The sequence below is a fragment of the Beauveria bassiana genome, assembly GCF_000280675.1.
Source record: "Beauveria bassiana ARSEF 2860 unplaced genomic scaffold BBA_S00015, whole genome shotgun sequence".
NCBI classification, from domain to species: Eukaryota; Fungi; Ascomycota; class Sordariomycetes; order Hypocreales; family Cordycipitaceae; genus Beauveria; species Beauveria bassiana.
This window is the reverse complement of record NW_007930850.1, coordinates 183673-206769: the sequence shown is the minus strand read 5'-3', so window position 1 is coordinate 206769 and position 23097 is coordinate 183673. Positions and strand designations below refer to the sequence as shown.

Genomic DNA, 23097 nt, shown 5'->3' with positions numbered 1-23097 from the left:
GCGACGTGTACTTTGCGGAAATACAAATCTTGACTCTTTCCGCTTGCACAGATGCTTCGCTCGCCCGGTCCGAGCGATGATCGCGTGTCTCATAAGTACAAGACATGATGAAGAGTAAAATAAAGTTTATTCTGGCCAATTCAACATCAAGGCCAAGCGAGCGTGCGTGCGTGACCCGTTTGTTGGATGGCACCTCTCGGATAATGTGTGCCTGTGTGGTGTGACCAGAGCAGGTGGACCGCTGAAGGAATGCTCCAGCTTCTAGAGCGGCAGGCCCGGCCCTCGTCTCCTCTCCCGCTGCGTTCCTGATCGTTGCGGGACCCTAATTCGGCATGATTAAACATCTGATAACGAAATCGACAAAGAAAAGAAATCAAGACAAATGCACATCATCATCCTAGACATGGTAAACCGAGACAACGAGACTACTTCTATCCTGTTAGACACGAAGCTTTAGTCACGGCCCCCATCCAGCCTAAATTTAGCCAAGGTAACAAGGTAGCTACCGACTACCTAGCGGGCGCCCTAAATAAATAAAAAGGCTGCTGCCGGCAGCCACTGCATGGCGTGGGGAAGCCGCTTATAGTGGGGACAGCACTATAAGATAAGGTAGGTAAACAACACTCCCGAGGTACCACTGTGAATGACTTCGAGGACATTGTGAGTGGCGAGTCCATTAACCAGAACTAACAGAGAACTGGGAAGAGCTCTACTAAATACCACTATCCAATGAACAAAACTGTTTGCGTGTGTACCAAACTCTGCGCCGCGCATGACCCTTAGGTGCATCGCCCCCAAATCTACGTTACGCGTATGCCTCCTACTAAACTAGTATACCTGGCCTAACCATAACGACTTGTGCTGTCAATGCACGTAACCAGCATTATGCACTAGGCCTCCACGGTGGCATATTCCCCTGCCCCAGAAGGCTGTCGTCCCCTGCAGTCAGCATGATTTCTCCGAGCCCCGCGAATTGGTGAATTCTTCGGAAACTAATCGTTGCTGCTGGGTTTCAGGCCGACAGTATACTCCGTACTGTATGCGAGCACATTCGGTGATCCTGCGCTGGGGTCGATAGCATGTACCTCATCGACACAGCGCTGGCCAACCTCTCAATCCATCTCCTGACAACAAGGCGTCGGGCTTCGATAGATGTTGCTCGAGAGTTGTTCAATGTGAGAATGTACTCTATCAACTATGTTCAAGTTTATACATATCTACCTTGTTGGCTGCTGATAAGTCCCATCCATCCCGCTCGCCAAGGATACATATTTACCCATTCTTGCCATTCGACCATTGTGCTCCAATACCATGCTCACATAGCCCATTCATGATGGGCTGACAATATATACGAATTAAGATACCGCTGTGGCTCTCCCCTCCCCTCCTATTTATCCACCATGTGCTGGGCGATTTAGAGTCAGCGGCCGAAATGGCCTTCGCACTCTATCAATTGCCGGAGATCCTCCCATGCCCGCAGGTCGCCGCACGCCACCAATCTTTCCCGACTGAAACGTCGCCATCTTGTGCAGGATAGATATCGGTCTGTTAGAAGCATGTTGTCGCAGAGTAGCTGGCTGTTCGGACACGTCCTTCGGGGAGGCAGGCCGCGTGGGCGAGCTTGAAAGAAATCCGTAATGACTCTTGCGGTGGCTGCTTGGCAGTTCGCGAGAAGTGCTAGGCTGCGGAAACACCGGTCTCTGCACGATTCTATGGTGCGCAAGGCGCGGGTCGATGGCCGGAGCTACTGCCTTGTCGGAAGGGCCAGACCGAGCGGAAGCGGCCGGCGGCCGGGACGCCGCTGGCGGCTTAGTTGATGCCGGCTCTCCGAAGTTCCGTTTTACATAACCAAGCAACGAATGCTGATCGTGTTTGCGCTTTGCGCCAGACTTCTTCGCATTCTTCTCTGCCGACTCCGTCTCCGCGGCTTCGGCATCCACCAGGCTTTGACGCGCGGTGGCAGTCATGAAGCCAGGAAGCTTCGACATGGTGAAGCTGGATGAGTCTTGCATGGTTGTTTTGTACGCTGGTTTCCAGTCATTCTCTTGAACGCTATGAGAGTCAACAATGCGCTGGCGCTTGCTACCGTCCATGCCATCACCCCGGTGGTTGCTTCCACTGTTGGTGAAGTCACTAGGCCGACGTTCGCCCCAGGGCTTAACTGGAAATATATCGTCCTCGGTTGAGAACATGGGCGGCAGCTGATCAAACACAACTTTCTCGGAAGGCGCCGTTCGTCCAAGTATTTTTGCAATATCTTCAACGACGTTTTTGTCAAAAGAAGGGCCTTGCTCGGCAAAAGCAGAGTCGGTAATTTCACAGACGAAAGGGGATAGGCAAGCTTTGCCCTTGCCCCAAGCATTGGTGTCAGGATAACTTAGATAGAGCAGCGCTTTGGCACGAGTCATGGCCACATAGAGCAGTCTGCGCTCCTCATCTGTATCCTCTGATCGAGCATGCGGGATAGAGCCGTCATAGACACAAGGAACAAAGACAATCGGCCACTCAAGGCCCTTGGCTGCATGGATCGTGGAGACTGTCACAACTGCAGAGGTATCGCCGCCTTCCTGATTCTTTTGCGCATTTGCGGAAAGAGCAATATTCGCTAAGAAACGTCCAAGCATGGTGTCTTCTGCCTGTTGCTCAACCTTTTCAATTTCGGGCAAGGCGTCTTCGTCAAAATCGCTGGATTCCATCATAAAATCCGTCGCCAAATTGACAAACTCTTGCACGGTGGCCCACCGACCTTCATGATCCTCCCCATATTCCCTTTCCAGGAATTCTTTATAGTTGAGTTGGCTGATGAGCCTTTGAATCACCTCGACTAAAGGCTGAGGTCCGCCTGCGTCGACATTGTTCACTTGGTTTCTGAGCGTTGAGATAATTCTGATTAGATCGCCACGGATCTTATTTTCCTGAGCCGTTGTAAGCTTGGAGAAGGGACTGGTCCCGTCGCAGTGGTTCACTAGAATTTGCCACAATGGCCGTCTTTCGAATTCGGCCGCATGCAGAAGGGCCTTGATGGTCACTTCACCTATACCGCGCCTAGGCACATTGATGATACGAGCTACAGCATCGTTATTATTCGGTTGATGCACGACGCGCAGGTAGTCGAGCAGAATCTTGATTTCTTTTCGCTCATAAAACTTGCTGCCACCGACCATTCGGTATGGTATACCCTTCTTACCAAATGCAGACTCAACGTGGCGAGACAATGAAGCTGAGCGAAGGAGAACAGCACAGTCCTCGCCTCTGAGCATACCACCAGACATGAGAGTTGCACGTTGCAACTCTCCGACGATCCATTCTCCTTCACTCGCCGGGGATTGCAAATGTCGCAAGACCGGTTTCGTGCCTTTTTTATGGACAGGCAAAAGGACCTTTTCATAACGCTTCAAGTCTTGCTGAATGACATTGAGGGAGGCGCTCAGAATGGAATGAGATGAGCGGTAATTTTCTTCAAGCGCAATTTGGTCGGTGTCAGGGAATTCTTTCAGCATTCGGTGAAGGTTTCTAATCTCGGCCGAGCGCCAGCCGTAAATGCTCTGATCAGGGTCGCCGACGATGGTTATGCGATAGCGATGCTGAGCAAAGAGCTTCATGAGATCGTATTGGATGCCATTCGTGTCCTGATATTCGTCAACCAGAACGGCCCGAATGTTGGAAACGCATATTGGATATGCGCGCAGCAGTTCGACACAGCAAACGAGCAAGTCATCATAGTCTAGCATGTTGGCTGCTGCGAGCTGGCTCTGGTACTCGTCGAAACATTGCTGCAATTCGGGATTTTCCTTCTTTGGTCTTCCGTCGGGCCACTTCTTTTCTTCTGGAGGGTCCATGCTTCCTCTGGATTTCTTCTTGCTAATCCATCCTCTTGCAATGGCTGGCTCTAGCTTTAGCCCGAGTCGTTTAATCAGTCTCTGAATGATGGCTTTGGAGTCGCTATCGTCGGCAATGCCAAATTTCGGATCGAGACCAATTTGTTTACCGTATGAAGCGAGATACCGTCGGGCAATTGAGTGGAACGTGCCAAGAACAATTTTTCTTTGAACCTGTTCGCCCAAGGTTTTGGCCATGCGCTCTCGCATTTCCTTGGCAGCCTTGACTGTGAAGGTAGCGACGATCATGTCAGAGGGCCTGTGGCCCATCTCTTGAATGAGCCATACAACACGAGAGGTGAGTGTATGTGTTTTGCCGCTGCCTGGTCCAGCCAATATAGCAACGGTATCTGATTCGGACGTGACGGCGCGTCGCTGGGCCGTGTTTAGGGACGCGAGAATATTTTGCTGGCCATTATTTGCTGCCATGGCGGAGGCAACATTAATCCAGGAGATATTAAAAACAAAGAAAAAAAAAGGAGCGAATTTGAAATCTGGACCGAGCTAAAGCCTCGCAATGCACGAATTCGACCGTTTCACTACTATTTCGGCTTCCCTGGTCAGCGCAGCGTGACGGTGGACGCGAAGCGTGACTGAGAGTGTCGCGGATTCACGTGATGCCATGTAAACAGTACCTAATCCATAGTCCTGGAAAGAAGCACAGTGGGCCTCAGATAACTCTGACCGTCGCCATTCAAGCTGCAAGCTTGACATCGCCTGGGCGCTACGCGTTGAGTGCATAAAAGGAAAATTTCAGCATAAAAAAAAGACGACAAGAATTTGAAAGAGCTAGCCTATTACAGCGAGCATTACTTTGATGCCGTTCTCTGTAAGCGGATCGGTGGCTTGCCGTAGTACATAGGCCACAACTTGATCAGTGACAGATTGACAGAGTAACTAGCACGACGCTCAAGTCTTTGCTCAGAACCGGATGGGTGTAGCTTTCAGCTGGTGACAGCTGTCTCGCTCTCAAAGAAATGAAACATTGCTCAACGCATCGATCGGCCTTCGGTAGGCCGCAGCTGTAATGCTCTCGGCGAAAAATTTGTCACAACTGACGAGTCCAGTCACAGCGCTTCCATTGATGAGCAGCGTTAGATGTAAATCCGAAACTCTGTGTTGCGGTGAAAAATAGAATGAAAACCAGTAAATACACCGTTGTGATCAGCGCAAACTCAGAGGTGCCGAGTTGATAACTGAGTAGGTTGCGGGGCCCGAGCCCGTGCTAGAGACATGCAGCAACCAATCAATGGCGCCAAACTGTGACAGTTTGCACGCCACCTCTAGCCGGGCGCTTAAATCCCTGTCTTGACTGGCTTCCCTCCATCTTCCTCCAACCACAGTCCAGCCATGCTCATGGCCCCTCCTCTATCAACGCCAATCACCTTGTCATCAACCATGCATGCCACCCTCTTTTCCCAGGACCTCCACGGTCCGGCCTCATTTGCAGTCAGCCCCTCGTTCTCTGCATCCTGCTGTGTCTTGAGAGGTAAAGGGCAGGGTGGCAGGTGGCATTCAGCGCCCTCAAGCCCCTCAACCCCCAGCGCTAAAAGCTACACCCACTCTCAAGTATCACCAACCCGCCCAATTTGAGGCCGTTATATGCCGCCTCGATCCCCCCTGCATCTGTATACACCCATCCTCCCGTGTCTTCTCCCGTTTCGCTTCTCGCCTTCTTCAGCTGGCTACGTTACGCTTTGGATGGCACGCATCAAAGGAGGTTTCAGCATACCGTGATCACCTCCTTTTAAGACTAGTAGCTGCCCGACTTTGCCATTTCGACCATGCCACCCGGGTCCTCCACGTTTTTCTCTACCCGAACCGTCTTGGCATCTTTCATCTTGTTGCCTCTTGTACACGCAAGCATCTTGAGCGACCTTCGCCATAATTACTTTGCCCCCACGCCAGCTCCCGAAGACGGCCCTGCCTTTTCCGCCAACGCGGTCCGCAACAAGAAATATTTGCCCCTCCAGGCCGGTGCCATTGTCGGAGCCTACGCCGTTGCTCTCATCTTTGTCGCCATTGGGCTCCTGTTACTTTCCAAGACACGCCGTGACCATCTTCTTGTCGACGACGAGGACGAAGCTGACGCGTACGCCGCCGCCTTTGAACAGATTTGCAGCCCCAGATTCTCGCCAGAGAGCGATCCATTTCCACTGGCTGGAAAGTTTGCCGGAGGGCAGGTTCCCAACTTTTCGTACAAGTCACCGACGAGAAGCGAGTTCAACGGCACGCCGTATATTCAACCCCGCAATCTGTCCCACGCTTCTGTACCAGGCGTTTGTTTTCAAGTCGACCAAGCAATCGTCGCAGCAGACCGCGCAATGGCACAGGACCAGCTCGAGGATATGTACAGACATGTGATGGAGCATGAGGAAGCCAAGGAACAGGGCATGGCCTTGGAGATGCCCGTAGTTGGACCTACCAGTCCGCGTGGCAGCGCCATGTCAAGAAAGACCAAGCCGACATTCCTCAATTTGAGTGCCGGCAGCAAGGAAAAGACGGAGAATGAGGAAAAGACGCGGTCTCGAGCGTCGTCGTTCTTCGCCGGTCTACGGTCTCCTCGAAAGACCAAGCCCAAGGGCATTACCATTTCGTCACCCATCATGACCCCGCAAACTGGTACATTTCCGCGCCACGACGCTCAGGAGATGAGCGCTATCCCGCCTCGGCATTATGCGCCTGCCGCTCCGCCTCCCGTGCCGACAGACCATGCCCACTTTATTGGACAGGCCCGGTCCAGCAACATGACTCTTCCCTTAACACCGCCGGATCGGTCGCCGACGAGTATTCAGAGCATTGATGGGCGTCTTGGCGCCCAGCTATCTCAGCTTGACACATCCAAAGATGCCTCGCAGCAGCAGCAGCAGCAGACTGGGGAAGGAGATCCAGAATCTGCTGTTTCTCAGCACTCGCAGGCACCTTTGTTGGGCCTCCCATCTTCGCCAAAGCCTGGGGTAACTTTTGGCACGTTGCCCTCGTCGCCTCGGCCAGGGGTCAGGTTTCAGCGCGCGAATCCTCCGTCTGCCGTTCGCACAGGTGGCTCACTGCCTCTACGAGCGTATGAGCCGTCATTGAGTTCACCTTCAGCTGCTCCACGAATGATCAACCACACAGTGTTTAACGTCCGACACGACCCTTTGTCACCCGGAGGACGGACACCATTCACAGCCAACGCTGTTCCGTATACTCCGTATCAACCAAACACTCCTGTCGTGCCTATCACTCCGTCACTGGTGACCCGAGAGGATAGGAAGAGGATGAAGAAGATGGTACCGAAGACGCCGACGGTGGAAATGGTGCGCAGTTCGGATGATATATGGTAGAAACGATGACAAGAAATATCTGTTTGTTTACTTGAGCTTGATACTCCTACATTCACCTTCCTTACAAATGTTTGAGTCTACTGGTTCTGACCCTTTTCCTTCGTTGTTACACATCAGTGAGTGCTACTAGCACACGCGGGGTTTCTTAGATGTCTGTGGGTCGAACCAGTTGGCGATTCTCGAGGTTACATTCATGCATGTCACCATGACGGTTGAATACTTACTTGCTTATTCAGAATGACAATTCAATAATGAATATTTGGCAAATGTGTAGTTGGATTGATGTCGAGTAGGAGCACAGGCCACCAATCGGTCAGTGTCTTGTTAGCCAAGAAAGCTTCATCCGGAATGCAATTTGTGAAATCAGTTGGCCCGTTTTTTCTCCTACCAAAAGTTGCATCTCCGTCCGAGATCTCATGCATCTGAGAGGACAACGGACGCTTGAGCCGGTACAGGGACTACTTAGATGGTGGCGGCTTATATGAAAGTATTAAATTCCACAAATCATTATTAGAGAAAGGCGTAGTCTATTCCGAAGGACGACTTGGGCGTGCGGGATTTTAGATTGCGGATAGGATGGAAGGCGCAATATAGGGCAAGGGACAAGGACAGAAGCGATGTGTATCTAAGGGCCCAGAGACGACTGTTTCATGTGCAATCGAGATCTGCAAGCAGAGATGTGAAAATCTTATGCACGGCGATTGCCAATCTTGCTATTGAGGGTAACTAATAATGTGTGCAAAGATGCGGGTAATTATATGATGGGAGTAGGGCCTGTATGAGTGCTCGGAATAACCATGAACCAAATTCCGCGACTCGCCAAACAGTGCCGTAAGGGTAGCGGGGCAGGCCCGAACTTGATAATAAGGCGAATATGAAACACAAACGCGCGGAGAAAAAAGAAAAAAAAAAAAAAAAGGGCCCGAAGAATAGTCTCGGCTTACGGAGGGAAGGAAACGCAGAGAATAGGATGGATGGACCCCGACGCCTTTGTTGATAACATACTTGATCCCATTGATGAGTGGCTGCACATGTTGATACCGCGTTTTGGCGTCAACGGAAGATCAACGGGTGGGGTACGGAGGCAAGGGAGGAAACAAACGAGGCGTAAATGTAGGCACTGGGCATAATAAGGACAAGGGGACGAGTTACGCAGGGAGACGAGTTTGATGCGTTGGCTTGGGGGAGAAATGACAGGTTGAATGGCAACTTTGATCCGGACCCATCCGGAGCGATAGCGGAGGACCATTATAGACAAGGCCAAGTCGCTTTCAAAAACGCAAGTTGCATACTCACAAGAGACACATTGCAGCTTGCTGATGAGCGATGAGTGAGACAAGATCCACAGCGCGGACACAATATATGGGCAAAACAAGAGAGGGGAGGGGGGGAAGAGCGGATGGATGGGTGAATGATTGAATGATGAGCAAAGCTTGAAACAGAAGGCTTGGTCGTGGATGTAGCTCAGAAGAGAGAGCGACGAGGATGAACGGTGCAGAGTGATGAGAGTTAATTAATAAATTCAAGGTTCAAATATAGTTTTCTGGTTCCTGCCGTAGCTTGCGGGTGGTTTGGAGTGGGGGTTCAATAAGTTGGCAGCCGGCAAGCTGGGTGCTGGGCACGGATTTGGGTTTTGGCGAGGACTGGTGAATGAAAACTGGTAATCCGTACCGGGAAGTGGTGGTTTGAGGCAAATACTGCTGCCAATTGGCTCGGCTAAATAGATGGGAACGGTAGAGTACCGTTGTGCTGGGCTTGTACCCAGGTACCTATCTACAGTGGGCCCAAGAAGTTCCAGAGTCAACCACCCACCTAACTATCAGTTTTACAGGCACTCACTATTTAATCCTTCGTAGGCGGTGCGGTGGTTGTGGCAAGCGGTTGGCGGTTTGGTAACGCTACGAGTCGGGAAAACAGGTCGGGGGAAAACAGGCCGAGGGAGCGCGCAGCTGACTTGTCCCTATTTACTACCTACGGTACCTACCTACCTAACTAATCACTGCACAGCCTAATTGTGGGAGGGGGGGATTTGCGCGAGTCACAGCGCCCCAGCACCGCCGTTTTGAGGAGCAAGAGGAGTTGCCAGGACCTTCTAGTTGGCTTCCAGGCCTCGCTAGCACGACACTGACACAACTGGTCGCTACGCCGGTCGCTGTCTAAGGAGCGCTAGGGGGGAGCTAGGGGCGCTGTTGAGTAATTGCCACATGGCATGCCGCCACCAAGCCTAGCTGAAGAACGCTGGTGCAACTTTTTATCCGTCGTATGCACGCCGTTATCTACCTACGGGTGGCTTGGCCTCTGACGCCCAGTGACAACAGGCAAAAAGCGACGACTGGCTTGAATGAATTGCCCCTCCTCAAGTTGTCACCAAAAGGCAGGCGAAGAAAAAAAAGAAGAGAAAAAAGACCTGTTTAAAGCCCGCCTCGCCTGATGGCTGTCAAATATCGTACGATTCCGGCGTCCGCCGTCGCCGGGGGCCGGGGGGGCGGACCCTCTTTTATTTTGATGCATGCCGCAGCCACAGCCGGAACGCCAGCAACCCGCCAAACCCGCTAAAACGAACGAGGACATGCACGCAGCCCATCAAGACGCATCTGGTCAAGTAAAGACTTGTGAAGGCCGACTAGTCGAGCAGCTAGATATGGAAAGGAAATAGTTCGCTCTCTGGACTGCTGGTTGGTCGGTAACTTGAGTCTTGACAGCTAAGTCAAGGCGACAAGCCACTGACTGGGCTGCCTGTGCAACGTTGACCCACCCCTCTCAACGGCTGTCGCTTCTAGCAGGCCTCAGCAGCCAGTGCTCGCCATATTCAGTGGCTCAGTCATTCAAGCTGTCCGGCTTTTCCCATTGGATTTTCTGTATAGCCACTCTTTTTTTCGTGATTCATCCTTCCGATCAGATCCTGCAGGGCTCGGATCCCAATTTTGATTTTCTCTTAAAATCTGAGCGTGCTGTGCCTGCCCTGTCGCCGTTGACAGGACGCCCCAAGCCACGCACATCTACCCAGCAGCACATCTTCGCCCGGGCCCCGAACAGCTGACTACTGCCTGTCTTTGCCCTTTGCCTGCCTGCCTAAGTTTTCTGCAGCCATTGCCAACCAATTCAACCGGCCAATCAGCCCAATCGGCCAACCAGTCAAACTCTGTGCCGTCCCGCCCGGAAACAAAACAGCGCCCCTCTCTCCGTTTCAATTCACTCACAACCGCATGTCACCGTCATCAGGGGAGCAAAGAGAAAAAACAAAAATTCTTCCTGCATAACCCCCCCCCCAGACACAAGCTTTCCTTGTCATTTAATCACCCCATCGGCGCCAAAGTCGTCCGACGCACAACACTGCTCCTGCGCATCCCGCCAAACAACGCCATACCCCCCCCTCACAACTGCCGACATCTTCCTGCAAACGCACTCGCACTCGCCCGTTGCCAGCGCTGCCGCCCAGCTGCGCCCGTCTTCTCGCCCATTCTCGCCGCGACTCGCACTCATCCCGCCCACCTCCCGCCCACCTCCTACCGGCCCTGCTGGACAAGGACGCCGTATTCTTCCTCATCGACCTGACCGACCTGACCGACCTACCCCGTCCCGCCCTCCGGGCCTGATCACAAGCTTGTATATCCCCTAGCTCCTAGCCCTGCCCGTCGGGGGGGAATCGAACGACTCCCGTTGGCACGAACCCGCTCAACCCGCCGCCGCACCACCAACTCATCGGCTCTTCAGCCCAAACCGCCCTCTGCTCCCTCTCACAAATACGCATAGTCATGTCCACCGACGAAGACGCCAGCCAGCTGGCTATTGACGATGGCTCCCTCTCCTTCAACGACGTCTTCACCACCACCAGTGCCACACCCGAGCAACCCCTCATCGCATCCGAAATCACAAAATCGCTCTTCGACCCCAACAACGTCTGGGACTTTCAGGCTAACCCGTCTCTGGAATCCTATAACCTGACCACCCCCAGCAATTCCGCTTCTCAGCCTGATTTCATCCCTCAGACCTGGGCTTTTCAAGGCTTTGAAAATAACCAGCCAGCGGCCTCATCCTCATCGTCACAGTCGGCCACGGCCGGTATTAACCCCATCAACCTCTTCTCCAACAGCTCCGACCCCAACGGCTTCGCGGCCCCCGCTCCCAGTGAAGACGGTCGCGCCTCCAACGCCAGCTCCCGCCCTCCCGTCACACAGCCGCCTCGCTATTCCACCTCGCTGGCCCCGGCCGTCGAGGAAAAGCTTCGCAACATCGCCATGCCCGGCGGCCTCCCCCGCCATTCTCTTCACATGTCCAGTCCTGACTCTTTAAGGAGCGAAACAAAGGCGGGCATCATTTCGTCGCCCGAGGATGCCACTGACACCAGACACGAGTCGAGGAAACGCAAGGTTACCTCGGAGCCTGAGGACGATGATGATAATGAAGACGAGGACAAGCCCGTCAAAAAGACGGCCCACAACATGATTGAGAAACGTTACAGAACAAACATCAACGATAAGATTGCTGCGCTGCGAGACAGCGTCCCCAGTCTGCGCATCATGTCCAAGAGCGCACGCGGCGAGGACACGACCCAGGACCGCGAAGAGCTCCACGGCCTCACACCAGCACACAAACTAAACAAGGCTACCGTATGAACCTTGTTTGAGATCAAGTACCGCGAGAACCCAAACTAATGTCCCCACTTTAGGTCCTAAGCAAAGCCACCGAGTATATTCGGCATCTCGAAAAGCGAAATTGTCGCCTGCTGGAAGAAAACAACGCCATGCAGGCCAGAATAGCCGCTTTTGAAAAGCTCTTCATGGCCGGTGCCATGAATGGCTCCATCAGCTCCCATCAACCACCGCCGGCACAGATGTCGTTCCCCCAGGAAGGCCAGCCGGGTTTCATGCCAAGTCCCATGCCGCAGCAAGAAAATGGCGAGACGCCCGCCGGTATGATTCAGGTTCCCGACGACATGAGACGCATTCTCGCTGCTCAAATGGCTGCCGGCCAGCCGTACCCCGTGCCCCAGCAGCAGGCCTTTCAGGGCAGCAATCCCGCTGTCGTCCGCCAACAACAGATTCAGCAACAACAGGTCCAGCAGCAGCAGCAGGGCGCTTGGTCCAATGCTAGCCCATACTTTGGCAAGCTCATGGTCGGCTCGCTCGCTGGTCTTATGGTTATCGAAGCGTTCCGCGAGGAAGAGGTCAGCAACGAGACCCCAGACGGCCGTGGCCTGGCTGCGATTCCCGTGCAGTTGCTTCGCACCGCTGCAAAGGGCCTCGACTTGCAATACCGCGGATACCACCTTCACACCTCCATCCAATCCATCCTCTTCTTTGGCATCTTCCTCTGGATCTTTGTACCCTCGCTATTTCAGTCCTCCTCCGACAACCCCAAGAAGCAGGGCGCCGGCCATCTGCGTGCCGCCCCCTCCATGGCCGCCCCCATCCACGTTCGGCGGCAGGCCTGGGCCACGGCCATTCAAACCGTCTGGGTACCGCGCCACAACTTCTTCCTCGAGGTGGCCGCGCTACTGCTTAAGATGGCCAAGCTCAGCCTCCGCAACGCCATTGGCTGGCACGGCTACGCCATGCTGACCGGCACGACGCAGGAGGAAGAGACAGCTCGCATCAAGGCTTGGTCCATCGCCCTCGACTCACAGCTGGCCGGCGGCGACGTTGAAGTCTGCACTCGCCGCCTCCTGCTGACACTTCTCGCCTCGGGCACGCTCCCCGACACACCTGCGCGTCTCATGCTCAAGGCTTTGCATGTGCGCGTGCTGCTCTGGAAGCTCGGCCAAACGCGCTTCGTCCCCGCCAACATGATTGCGGCCAAGATTGCCCGTTCCTGTTGGAACGACGCCCGACAGCTCAACCAGCTCCTCATTCAGCTTCGCACCGATCCCGCCAAACCGAACGAGGACGAGCTTCCCGAACACCTCACTGCCCTCGTGCAGCGCGATTGCGACGAGGTCCTCACAGACGCCGTCGTGCACCGTGCGTATAATCTCGCCCTCCACAAGGACACCACCGAGGGTGTCGGACCCAATATTGATGGCATGGACACCGTCGTCTACGACGTCTATGTCGGCACCCCCCTCGACGCCGCTGCCGCCTGGTTTTCTACCTGCCTCCTGCACGATGTCCTCTCGGAAGCCCTCGATACCAAGGATATCAACCGTGATAACCTCGATACTGCCTTCAACGTCGCGCCGCTCGGCTCCATTGCGAAGCTGCGCGCCTCGCTTGCCTGCGCTGCCCTCGTCGATGAGTCCCGCGGCGCCAGCATCGCCACGTCCCTCAAGCTCCTCGGCACCGAGCGGCTCGAGAGCCCCCTCGCCGATCCCACCATCATCATCGGCGCCAGCAGCCACGCCTCGAACCCTGACCTGCTGTTGACGCTGCGCTGCGCCGTCGCCGTCGGCCAACTTGCCCGAGCAGGTCGCGACGCCACCGTTGTCGTGTCGCCTTCACAGACCCTCCGTATCATCGAAGCCTCCCTACACCCGGCCATGGCCTCGGCCATGACCCTTCTTGGCTTCACGGCCGTCATGACCTTGCTCGAACGCGTCATGGCTCAGAAGCGCAGCAGCGGCGCCACCGACGCCGAAGCCGACGCCGTCGACGCCTCCCTCGAGAAGCTCGCCGCCACCATGCGCGTATGGATCGGCGGACCCTGCGGCACAAACGCCGGCATCGACGCCGATATCCGTGCCAAGGTCGTCGAGCGCTGCCTCGTCATTACGAAGAGCCTCGTCGGCATGGACGTTGATACGGGTTACGGAACATCCACTGACGTGAGCGACGACGAGTCCGATTGAACTAAGCAAACCTCTCCGCACAACCTTGTCGTTTCTTCTACTCAATTAGTTTCTCATCTTTTTTTTCCTTTTTTTCATTGTAATGCGCATCACAACACAAACGCGGGGGGAGGGCTTCTACAAGGTTTTGGTCTTGGACACCAACAACAATCAACAACGGCATTTCTTGTATAACAATTGGTTCGGATTTAAAAAAGGACAAGAGAGAAAATGCATGGATGACTTCCTTTTTTGTTGGTTTGTTTTTTTGAAAAATAAAGGCATATTTTCAAAAAATTTCTGTGGGGTTTCAGTTACCATTTGGATGACGGCGTTTTTCTTTGTTCTTTTGTTCCTTTCGTGTTTTGATAATTTTTTCTTGCTGGATATTTTATACTAGGTTTTTATGTTCAATGCCATGTACAAATAGCATTGGTAGATATCCCCCTCCTATACTTTGCTTGAAAGTACTACATCTTGAAACACATTTGTGCCAAACTGGTCTTTTCGGAACCTCTATGCACATTCTATCCATTTGATATCATAAGGAAGAAGACTATCAACAACACCTAGCCTGTCTGTCTAATTGCCATTGTTTCGTCACTGGTACGATAACACTCTCTCTCGCGTCTACCAATCCGGCGCCGCGCCGCACCCACCGCCTCCTCCAGCCGTAATGAGCGGCGACGCCACCGCCATCACAGCCGTCGCCGCGCCCGGCCTCCTTCCCCTCCTCCCCACGAGCTTGTACTTGCGATCCAGCGCCGCCAATGGCTCATCCTCGCCGCCGCCGCCCTCTCCCCTCTTGACCATCCACTTTTTCGTACCCAGCCTGTCGTCGAGCTCCTCGACCGGCGGCAGCAGCAGGTGCACCATGCGGTCCGCGCGCTCCTCCACGGCAAACGTGGCAATGGACAGCGAGGCGTCGTTGCGGCAGGACCCGGACGCGAGGTCAAAGTTGCGCTTGTGGTGCGGGCAGGAAACCCAAGGAGCGGGCGCGGCGCCAGTAGCGGGATCGACGGAGATGGTGGCGGTGGAAGTGGTAGCGGTGGTGGACTGCCCGAGGAGGCCGTCGGAGAGGACAAAGGCGCGCTTGTGCGGACACATTTGCTGCGTGGCGTAGTAGTGTCCGCGGACGCGCCACACGGCGAGCTGCGTGTCGCCGCGCTTAATCGTCGCCGAGATGCCGTTGGGCAGGTCGTCGGCGCCATCAAAGTGAGCCGCTGAGATGACGGGCTCCCACGCCGTGCTCGACCACGGAGCGCCACCATCTTGCTCTCCGGCTGACCGCGTCCCGAGCGCCCGAAAGTCCTCGGGGGCGGACTCGACGGGCCAGTTCACCGGCCTCTTCTGCTCCCTCTCCTCTAACCTCTCCGTGCCCGCCAGCGCCTCATCCGGCGCATTGTCAAACTGGGCGAATCGCGCCTTGATTTCGGGATCCGCGACCGCCTCGGCCCACTCATCAAAGTAGCCGCCGACGAGCTCTTGCATCTGCGCCTCGAGGCTGGCGGCGAGGCCGAGCTTGTCGCGCACGACCACGTCCTGCAGGTAGGCGAGGCCGCCGGGGAGGGCCTCGAGCCAGCGCGCGGTGCGCTGCAGCTTGTCGGCCGTGCGGATGTAGAGCATGAGGAAGCGGTCGACGAGGGCGACGACGTCGGCGGGCGGCACGTCCTTGGCAAGAAGGGCGGCGTGTTTGGGGTTGGCGCCGCCGTTGCCGCCGACGAAGACGTTGAAGCCCTTTTCCGTGGCAATGAGCCCAAAGCTGTTTTGTTATTGTCAGTACATGGTTTCTTCTCTGGAATAATCTTTCTTGTTCAGATGAAGAGAGAGAATTTGGAAAAAGAAAAAAGGGAAATCAGGTACGCACTCTTTACTCTGCGCTTCTGCACACTCGCGCACGCAGCCGCTCACGCCCCCTTTAATCTTGTGCGGCGCGCGTATGCTCTTGTACCGCTCCTCCAGCCGCACCGCCAGCCCGACGGCATCCCCGATGCCGTAGCGGCACCAGGTCGAGCCGACGCAGCTCTTGACGGTGCGCAGCGACTTTGCGTATGCGTGGCCCGACTCGAGGCCGGCGGCGCCGAGCGCGGCCCAGATGGCGGGCAAGTCCTGCTTGCGGGCGCCAAAGAGGTCGATGCGCTGGCCGCCGGTGATTTTGGTGTAGAGGCCGTAGCTCTCGGCGACGCGGCCAATGGCGAGCAGCTTGGCGGGCGTGATCTCGCCGCCGGGGATGCGCGGGACGACAGAGTAGGTGCCGTCGCGTTGGATGTTGCCGAGGTAGCGGTCGTTGGTGTCCTGCAGGCCGCGGTGGGCGGCGCTCAGGACGTGCTTGTTCCAGAGGGAGGCAAAGATGCTGGCGACGGCGGGTTTGCAGAGCTCGCAGCCCACGCTGCCGGTCATGGTGGTGGTGGTAGTGGTGGTGGTCTGGTTGCCGGCGTCGGCAAAGACGTCGGCAAAGGTCTTGTGCTTCTTGACCATGATGATATTGAAGAGGTCGGTGCGTGAGTAGTTGAAATGCTCGCAGAGATAGTTTGTCACTTCGTTGCCCATGGACGTCATGGTCTTATTAAATATGCTCGTCACGAGCGGCATGCACCCGCCGCACCCGGTGCCGGCTTTGGTACAGGCCTTGACCGACGCAATGTCCTTGCACTCGCCGCTCTGCACTTGATGTACAATGTCACCCTTTGTGACGTTGTGGCAGGAGCAGATCTGCGTGTCGTCGTCGAGGTCGTCGCCATCCTCCTCGCCGCCCTTTTTGCCGCCCACAATGAGCTCGCCGGGCGGAACGTCGAGCTCCTTCATGTTCTTGACGAGCGGCACAACCTTGACGTAGTCGCTCGTGTCGCCAATCATCATGCCTCCTAGTAGATACTTGCCGTCCGCCGTGAAAATGTACTTTTTGTACACGTTTTGAAACGGGTCCTTGTACGTCAGCATCTTGGGCCGCCTGTCAACGGCGCCGCCACCATTATTGGCCTTGCTATCCCTAATGTACTTGGGCGGCAGATATTTGGCCCCGTCACGATCCGCAAAGAAGTCGCCAAAGCTCGCGACGTCGACGCCGAGCAGCTTCAGCTTGGTGCTAACGTCTGGTCGCTTGAAGACGCGCGGCGTGTGCTGCGCGGCCTGCGTCAGATTGAACGCAAGCACATCGGCCATTTCCACGCCCGGTGCGATGAGACCGTACGTAGTGCCTTGCCAGTTCGCGCACTCGCCGACCGCGTACACATCCGCCGCGCTGGTCCGCATCCCGTCATCGACGACTATGCCGCCGCCACCCTCTGCACAGTCGATGCCCGCATTGCGCGCCAGCTCGTCCCGCGGGCTGATGCCAATCGCAAAGCACACGGTGCTGCATGCAATCTCCTCGCCGTCTTCAAAAACTACACCCCGGACGTGGTTTTCGTTATCGACCTGGATGCGCTGCACACGCTTGCGCAGCATCACGTCGAGCCCGAGCGCGCGAACCTGCTGCACCACCATGCCCCCCGCGTCCGCGTCGAGCTGGCGACTTAGCACCCACTCGTTGCGCTCGACTAGGCGGACCTTTTGGTAGACTTGCAGATCCATCATGGCCTTGGCGGCCTCGAGCCCGAGCAGGCCGCCGCCGACGACGACGCCGTCGGTCGCGCCCCGGTCTTTGGCAAAGGCGATGAGCCGGACGAGGTCGTCAATGGTGCGGTAGACGAAGACGCCGTGGGCGTCGTGGCCGGGTGTGCGCCGAGGCAGCAGGGCGTCGGAGCCGGTGGCAAGAACAAGGGTATCATAGGGCACGCTCTGACCCGTCTCGCAGTGCACCGTTTTGGAGGCGGTGTCAATGTCAACGACCTTGGTGCTAATGTGGCACGCGAGGCCCTTTTTCGCCGTTGTATCATACTATTTTGATCTTATTTAGCCAATTTACCACGTAGTAGAGTGCTGTAGTCGTACCCATTCTTGTGGATTGAGGTATAGGTTGGGAATCTCGCGGTGAGAGAAGAAACTCGTCAGGCCTACGCGGTTGTAGGCCAGGTACGGCTCTTCGCCGAGGACGGTCACGTCGTATTCTCTCTCCTTTGTGTCGTATTTGAGAATCTTTTCTCTAGTTCAATGTCAGAAAAGCGTTTAGAGCAGTCGTTCCTGCACGATAGGCAGCTTACATGAATGAAATGCCCACCATGCCCAGGCCGACGACAACTAGCCTCTTCCGGGGCGGTTCTGTTCCTGCCATGATGTGTGTGTGACCAAATTCGACAACGTTGCAGAATCCAAACCGTCCGCACGTCAGGGTATAGGGACGACCAAGATTTAAGATGTGTCGGGCCTCCCGTGTGCGCCGTCGGCAATGGCCTACCAATCATGGTCTGCGCATAACAAAAACAGAAACGCACATGCTCCCGCGGAGAAGCATCTTGGACAGAAAGCCTCTTCTCCAGCATCAATTCATATCTTGGGATCGTTAGTCTTCTTTTGCGGCGATAGACGGATAAGCTCAGGCCACATCCCGCCACCACCCGCCTAGGAACTGCACGATGCCGACACGCCGAGGTGTGTCTGTGTGCACGTGTCGCATGATAAGAGCCGTTTTGTTCCATCTTGTTTGCGCATCCCCCAGGAAATGCCCCGGAGAAGCAAAGTTCAAGGGGTCGCACTTGCAGCTTATCTGTGGGCTTTTGGGGGGGTGCTTGTATTTCGCCTCGTTTGTTCAAGGTTTATCTGGGGGGGCGATCGGTGGTCGTTTTGGTATCAGCAACACCCGATTGGCTGGGGCTGATATCTGTGCGGAAAGATTGTGAGCGGGCAGCCAGGGGGGCCAGTCTTGCCGTCGATCGATTGAGGCTCAACTATTGTATTGTACTGTACGGAGTACTGTACTGCATTCCATCGAATTTTGGCCATTTACTGATGCATGCATTTATCTTCCGTCCGTTCTTGTACAGGATAAAGAGGATTATGCAAAGTAATTGTCGCTGCTGCAGCTTCGGGTCGGGTGACGAGCCAACACCCCACCACTTCTGTTGATTAGGTAGGTACCTAGGTACCTATTACCTAGCCCAGGTGGCACTCTGCCGCCGAGAGACAGCACCACTTTGACGTAGCCTGGCTGACCTCATCTCAACCCTCACACTGCACTGCATCTCACCATCCACCAACCACCACGCGCCACATCCTACCTTTTGCGCCTGTGGCTGCGTTTTTATATAAAAAAAAAAAATAGCCTAATTCTCTCATTTCCAGCATCTCTCCACGGAATCGGCTTCCCCCCCCCCCTCCCCAATTAAAGATCCCAACTCCTCCCACCCGCAGGAAATGTCGCAGCAACAAACCGCCAGCACTACCGCCGGCACCGCCGCCGTCGCCGACTTCAAGTTCCCACCAGAATACTACTTCCCGGCCTTCTTCACGCGCCAGACCAACCTGACCACTCACCACGCCCAGCTGCGCACCTGGGCCGCCCTCGTCCTCTCGTACGCGCGCCGCCACCGCCTCTTTCGCCTCCGCCTCTCCGAGGCCGCCGAGTCGGACCTCTTTTACAACCGCCGTCTCGAGCGCCGGCTGCAGCCGCCCGACATTCGGGAGCTGATGGACGCCATGGTCAAGAACGGCGAGGCAGAGTACCTAGCAGCGGCTCCGGCGGAGCAGACGCAGGACGTGGTGCTCGTGTACTGGAAGAGGCCCGAGGAGTGGGCGGCCCTGGTGGAGGCGTACGTCGAGGAGACGGCGCAAAAGGGCAGCGTCATGACCGTGTATGAAATATCCGAAGGCGACGGGACGCGAAATACGGGTATGTTTTCTTCTTCTTCTCCTTCTCCTTCTCCTTCTCCTCCTCCTTCTCCTTCTCCTTCTCCTTCTCCTTCTCCTTCTCCTTCTCCTTCTCCTTCTCCTTCGCCTTCGCCTTCGCCTTCTCCATCTTCTTCCCTATCTGCATGCCGAAATCCTGCCGAACTCGCGCGTCTCTGTGTGCTAATGATGCCACAGAACTTCACGGCATCGATGCCGAAATCCTGCGCAAGGCCCTCAACATACTCGTCAAGCGCGGCAAGGCGCAAATTTTTGGCCAGCAAGACTCTCTCGGCGTAAAATTCTTCTGATTATTCTATCCGGAACAAGGGGCCAGAATTGTCATTACAGCATGATATATACTTGGTAAAACGGTACAAACAACAAACAAAAAACAAAAAAACACTCCCGATATGGTCTATACTCCCGGGAGATGTAAACCACCAATGCTGCCGAAACTACAACTCATAAGCCTACAAATCACGATCCCTCCAGACTCCTACCTTGATCCCCTCACTCCTTCTGCGCAAAGTTTTCCACCGCAAACTTTTTATCATATCGGACCTGCTGCGCCATCGCCACGTCCAGCAGCCAATCCGGCGCCACGATCCGCGGCTCCATGTGGCCTTTAATCGCCATCTCCCTGAACCGCGGCCACAGGCTCCTCTCCTCTGCGCTCGCGCCGCTCAGCAGATACACCGGTTCCGGCGGCGCCCCACCATCCTGCTCCGCCGTCGTTGGCTTGATGGTGGTGCCGCTACGCGCCCGGTAAATCTTGAAGATCGCCCCATTGGCCTCGGCAATCACTTGGTAGCTTCTCGGCCCATTCTTGATGGCCTCGGTGCAGTATACGGCCACGCCTTGCAACAGTCGACCCCGGTGTGCCTTGGCCCGGCCGACAGATTTGTCCAGCGTGAAGTTGTACCTACTCTCCGCGTCTTTATCCTCGAGCGCATGCTCGCTCACGTCGGGCAGCTGACCCGTCTCCAGCGCGGCATCGATAAACGAAGAGGAGATGACCTCGGGGCCCCGCGCCAGGGCGCACAGAAACTTGACCGTCCGCACGATATGCGGAGCGATGAGGTAGTCGCACGCTTGCCCTTCTTGCACTATTTGGATACCCATGTCGCGCAGTTTTCGCTGCCAACAGTTAGCTCATGGAAACACCATACTTCAAACCCCGTGACACAACTTACTCTATCGACGTCCTCTTTGTGCTTGTCCTCTACCCATCTCGTATATCCAGTGAGAATCACGCGCATCTCCACATCGGGCAACGACGGCCTCGCCTTTTTGCTCGGTCGCTTGGCCACCTCATCATCATCCTCTGTCTTGTCCTTGCCCTTTGCCTTGCGCTCTTTAGCTTCTTCTTCAGCCAGTCTCTGCTTCTCGACGAGATTAGCCGCCCGCTTGCCGCCAAAAGGCGTAGTCGCCTTGGTCGAACGCTTCTTTTCCTTTTCGTACAGCGCAATATCAGGCGCAATGCTCTGCAGCATGTCCCTGGCCTTGGCTTTTGCGCTGCGGCCACCGGTCGACACGACTGACGGCGTATCATTCTCCTTTCCGGCGCGAGCGTGACGCGCCCGAACCGGTGTTTCGACTGGCGGCGCGGGAGCCGTCTTTCTCGGCGCGGGAGTCGACTTTTTTGGCGGCGAATTCTCCGCGTCATCGTTCATCAGCACATCCTCGTCCACGTCCCGCGCCGTCTGCGCCACGACCACGCCGTCCGCCGGCCCATTGTGGTACGCATTGTCCTCAGCCGCCTGGAGAATCTTGCGCTTCCTCTTGGCGCTGCCCGTCAGCTCCTTCCCCTTGCCGCCACCGCCCGGGTAATACAGCTCCCGCAGCTTGCCCTCATCCAGAAACGTCTGACCAATAATCTCGCCCAGGTTGGTGCGGTGCGGGAAATGATTGTACTTGGGCACGTTGATCGGCTTGAGCTGGCACTTGGCATAGCTCTCCTCGATCCAGAGGTGGTTGACGACGGCCACGCCCCATTCTGGCGCCACGCGGCACTTTTCGCTCGAGTCGCGCGCCGTGACCAGGTGCGTGTTGTCTTGCTTCATCGTCTTGGTAAACTCGGCGCCACAGGCCTTTATCAAGTTCTCTAGATAGATGCGCGCCTCGCCGCCGTAGTTGGAGACGGTGATGCGGAGGCCGCGGAAGCCCTCAATGCCGTCGCGCGGCGTCGGGTAATGCAGAAGGCGGCGCAGGGACGAGGTCCAGGCGTTTTGCACAATGAGGTAGTAGAGCCACGACAGGTTTCCGACATCTTTGCAGGTCTGGCAGGCGCGCACGTATTGCTCGCCGTCGCGATACTGGCCAATGTACATGTCGCAGGCGTCGACCGTGTCGACCATTCTGCCGCCGCCGTTGATGATGATATCCCGGACGGCTTTGGTGAGTCGCGGCGTGATGTTGAGGTCCGAACCGAGAAGCACCTTGCGCTGCTGGAAAACTGTGCAGGGAGGGCGTGCCACGTCGTCGTCGGAAGGCAGCGGCAGCCACTGCGGATTTGCCGATGTGGCGCCGTCTAGATTGTCGTTGACGGGGATATCGAGGGCGTCCTCGCGCGTCTTTTTCAGAATCTCGGGGTCGGGCAGTAAATACGGGGTCTCATCGACTCGTTTACCGAGTTTGAAACAGTCGTCGAACCTGCAAAAGTCAGCAAAGGTGAAAAAAAAAAACACATAGCTTTTGCAACGCCTGCGCTCACCAATGCGGCAAGACAACCTTGCCCTTCCAGCCCTTGGAGAGCGGAACCTGCACTTTTGGATGGTCCATGGACAAGGCGCACACATGAGTCGTAATCTTGGTGGCATCCTTGCTCTCCTGGCCGCCCAGTGCCATCACGGCGCCCAAGATGCTCTCCTTGTCCGTTACGGGCAGGTCCGCACATGTCACCACCACCTCGGAGAATATGAGGCGCGGGTCAGGCGAGAATGGGCGCACCTGCGCGACGCGCCTTTTGCTAACCGACGCCGTAATCCAATGCGTCGTCACTACGGGAATCATGATGGCCTGCGTCTCGGTGTACTGTTGAAAGTCAATCGTGTTAGAGACAATGTGCGTGACCTTGTCTGTGGCAATGGTGCCGTTGCGGCGCGGCTCGAGGATCTCCGCTCCATTATCTTCGAGTATGGCCGAGAGCTGGGAAATAGTTCGTCAGAAAGGTTCAGTCGTAACAGATGACGCAACTGCCGAATTGCGTACCTCGCTGATTGATTTGGGCGTGAGCGAGCTGCTCGGCACAAACGCGATCGCGCACTCGTGAAAGAGGCCCTCGCCCATGCCTGCGGTCGTCTGCAGTGGATTGTATTCTTTCGGAGATTTGGTAATGTCGCTACTGAAAACGCAGCATGACAAT

General features: G+C 55.6%; 6 protein-coding genes across 6 annotated transcripts; 3 read left to right on the top strand and 3 right to left on the bottom strand.

The window, feature by feature from the left end:
• Positions 1-1391: 1391 nt before the first annotated feature.
• Positions 1392-4307, bottom strand: BBA_05638 (ATP-dependent DNA helicase srs2; the record flags this gene model as incomplete). Its single annotated transcript, XM_008600735.1, has 1 exon — positions 1392-4307. The coding sequence occupies one exon, from the start codon at positions 4305-4307 to the stop codon at positions 1392-1394; it is 2916 nt and encodes a 971-aa protein (XP_008598957.1).
• Positions 4308-5662: 1355 nt separating this feature from the next.
• Positions 5663-7204, top strand: BBA_05637 (uncharacterized protein; the record flags this gene model as incomplete). The annotated part of the gene is made up of 1 exon (XM_008600734.1): positions 5663-7204. The coding sequence occupies one exon, from the start codon at positions 5663-5665 to the stop codon at positions 7202-7204; it is 1542 nt and encodes a 513-aa protein (XP_008598956.1).
• A 3755-nt stretch (positions 7205-10959) lies between these two features.
• Positions 10960-13988, top strand: BBA_05636 (helix-loop-helix DNA-binding domain-containing protein; the record flags this gene model as incomplete). Its single annotated transcript, XM_008600733.1, has 2 exons — positions 10960-11814; positions 11874-13988. 2 exons carry the CDS (start codon positions 10960-10962, stop codon positions 13986-13988), a joined length of 2970 nt encoding a protein of 989 aa, XP_008598955.1.
• A 609-nt stretch (positions 13989-14597) lies between these two features.
• BBA_05635 (nitrite reductase) lies at positions 14598-18180 on the bottom strand (the record flags this gene model as incomplete). The annotated part of the gene is made up of 4 exons (XM_008600732.1): positions 14598-15729; positions 15835-17846; positions 17901-18051; positions 18110-18180. The coding sequence occupies 4 exons, from the start codon at positions 18178-18180 to the stop codon at positions 14598-14600; spliced, it is 3366 nt and encodes a 1121-aa protein (XP_008598954.1).
• A 1079-nt stretch (positions 18181-19259) lies between these two features.
• Positions 19260-20041, top strand: BBA_05634 (ESCRT-II complex subunit; the record flags this gene model as incomplete). The annotated part of the gene is made up of 2 exons (XM_008600731.1): positions 19260-19734; positions 19929-20041. 2 exons carry the CDS (start codon positions 19260-19262, stop codon positions 20039-20041), a joined length of 588 nt encoding a protein of 195 aa, XP_008598953.1.
• A 202-nt stretch (positions 20042-20243) lies between these two features.
• Positions 20244-23021, bottom strand: BBA_05633 (BRCA1 C Terminus domain-containing protein; the record flags this gene model as incomplete). Its single annotated transcript, XM_008600730.1, has 4 exons — positions 20244-20870; positions 20927-22385; positions 22447-22880; positions 22944-23021. 4 exons carry the CDS (start codon positions 23019-23021, stop codon positions 20244-20246), a joined length of 2598 nt encoding a protein of 865 aa, XP_008598952.1.
• Between the last annotated feature and the right edge of the window lie 76 nt (positions 23022-23097).